The sequence below is a fragment of the Charadrius vociferus genome, unplaced genomic scaffold (genome assembly GCF_000708025.1).
Source record: "Charadrius vociferus isolate BGI_N301 unplaced genomic scaffold, ASM70802v2 scaffold516, whole genome shotgun sequence".
Classification (NCBI taxonomy): Eukaryota; Metazoa; Chordata; class Aves; order Charadriiformes; family Charadriidae; genus Charadrius; species Charadrius vociferus.
The window spans coordinates 54,567-56,352 of NW_009648777.1; the positions used below are offsets into that span (position 1 = coordinate 54,567).

General features: G+C 50.8%; 1 protein-coding gene across 1 annotated transcript in view; it reads left to right on the forward strand.

Annotated features, from left to right (window-relative positions):
• The first annotated feature begins 418 nt into the window (after positions 1 to 418).
• Positions 419 to 1,786, forward strand: part of USO1 (USO1 vesicle transport factor) — a 36,176-nt gene continuing 34,808 nt past the window's right edge. Inside the window, exons 1-2 of the mRNA XM_009886750.1 lie at positions 419 to 453; positions 1,553 to 1,652. Of these exons, the coding sequence (XP_009885052.1) occupies positions 419 to 453; positions 1,553 to 1,652 (135 nt within the window). The remainder of the gene's footprint in view (positions 454 to 1,552; positions 1,653 to 1,786) is intronic.

Consider the following 1,786-nt stretch of genomic DNA (forward strand, 5'->3'; position numbering starts at 1 on the left):
AAAGAGCTCAGTGCTTTGCAGGAGAACCTGGGTTTGGTGATTTTTTCCTTGGCGAGGGGCAGAGGTGCCCTGGGTGAGGGTGCGTGTCCGCCGCTGGCCCAGGGAGGTAAGTGCCTTCGACCATCCCCGGGCGAAGGGGGGATCCCTCCTTAACCTTTATGGTATCCAAAGCCCTGTTATTTATGACTTTCCTTTTCTTGAAGAAAGCCTAATTTCTGTTGCTGTGCAGTGAAGTGTAGGAAGGCGTCCCAGGAATGTACAGACCAGGACGGACTGGCTCCAGCTCAGTGCTGCTGGGAGGAGGGCCAGCAGGGCCAGGGGTGCGAAGCGTGACCTGCTGCGCTGCCCTGGGGGGGCACGGAGTGACGCCGGCCTTGGGTGAGCCCTGGGACCGCGGGCTGGCTTTGCCTGCTGTGACATGGCCGGGTTTGCTGTGAACTACGCACTTATGGGGTGAGTGAAGCTTGGTGAAGGTTGCCTCGTTGCCCAGCACGGTAGAAATCCTCTGCTCCCTGTACCGGGTGGTGTTTGTGCAGAGGAAAAACAGCACCAGAGGAAGAAGGAAAGCATGGCTAGCTATGAGGTTTGGTCAGGTTCCTGGTGGCACAGCAGAGCGCTCAGTAAGCTGAATTTCTGAGGAACTTTGAATTTTCTTGCTTGTTATGGAAGATCATGGTGGGCAAAAGGCAGCTGCTTAGAACAGGTACTTTTCCTGAAGGAGGGTGAATGCAGGGCAGGTGAGAGCTGAATTGCAGGTGTGTGTCCCAAGGGCTGCAGAAATAAGATGCGGTTGCTCTGCATCTTCTTCGTGTTAGGCTGAGGGGTTTGCTCCATACAAAAGCCTACGTAGCTTCCTATGGCCTGGAGGTGCTCGGGGCTTCATTTTTATTGTTATAACAAATGCAGTTAGAAATGAACAAAAGCGGCTGACCAACACCTGCGTTGTAATCAATGCTGTGATATCTTTTTAGACAATTGCATTTATTTTAGGCGTTTGTTTTCAGATGGGGGAGGAAGTTATTAGTTTTAGAATAGAGAAAGAGTAAATGTTTCGTTTCACTTACATAATTAAAAATCTTGATCTGATCCTTTAGTTGATGCAGAAAATAAAATCCCCAAAGCTCTTAATTTACACTGTGATGTGAGAGGTGTTTTCTCCCTGGCATGAAACGAACTAGATTTACTCTCCAGTAAGATGATCAGTTCCTTTCTGTTTTAATTTGCCGTTGTTGCTACAAAACTTGCTGTAACTTGATATGCAGAAACCACAAAATACTGCCAAACCAAAAGTATTATTGGTAAGTGCTGAGTGGGCCGCCCCAGGCTGGGAGATGGGTGCAGAGGCAGAGCCTGGAGGGTCTGTGGTTCCTCAGCAGAACACACCAAGACCTGCAGGAGCACCCAACCAGGGGAAATTCGGCATCTGAAGGTAATGTCATTACTTAGTGATCTTCTCTTGGCCTGCACTGCCACTGGCATCTGGCTAAGTTTCTGTTTTTCATCAAGAGATTCTGTTCCAAAAATGTAACAGCACTCCTCTCCTTTTCTGTAGGAGTCGGTATCGCGTTTCCTTCTTCCATTGTGAACACAATTTTGGAATTCCAGGCCTTGCCGTGTGCTGTGGGGTTGTCCTGCACGCGTGGACCCCTCAGGTGTGGGGGCGGGGTTGGTTTTTAGGCAGGTTATAGCGGATCTGCTGTTCGTTGGGAGGAATTACACAGCCAAAGCGCTGCCACCTGACCTCGTGGCCCCGCCCCCTGCGGCTCGGCCCCGCCCCCTGGCGGCC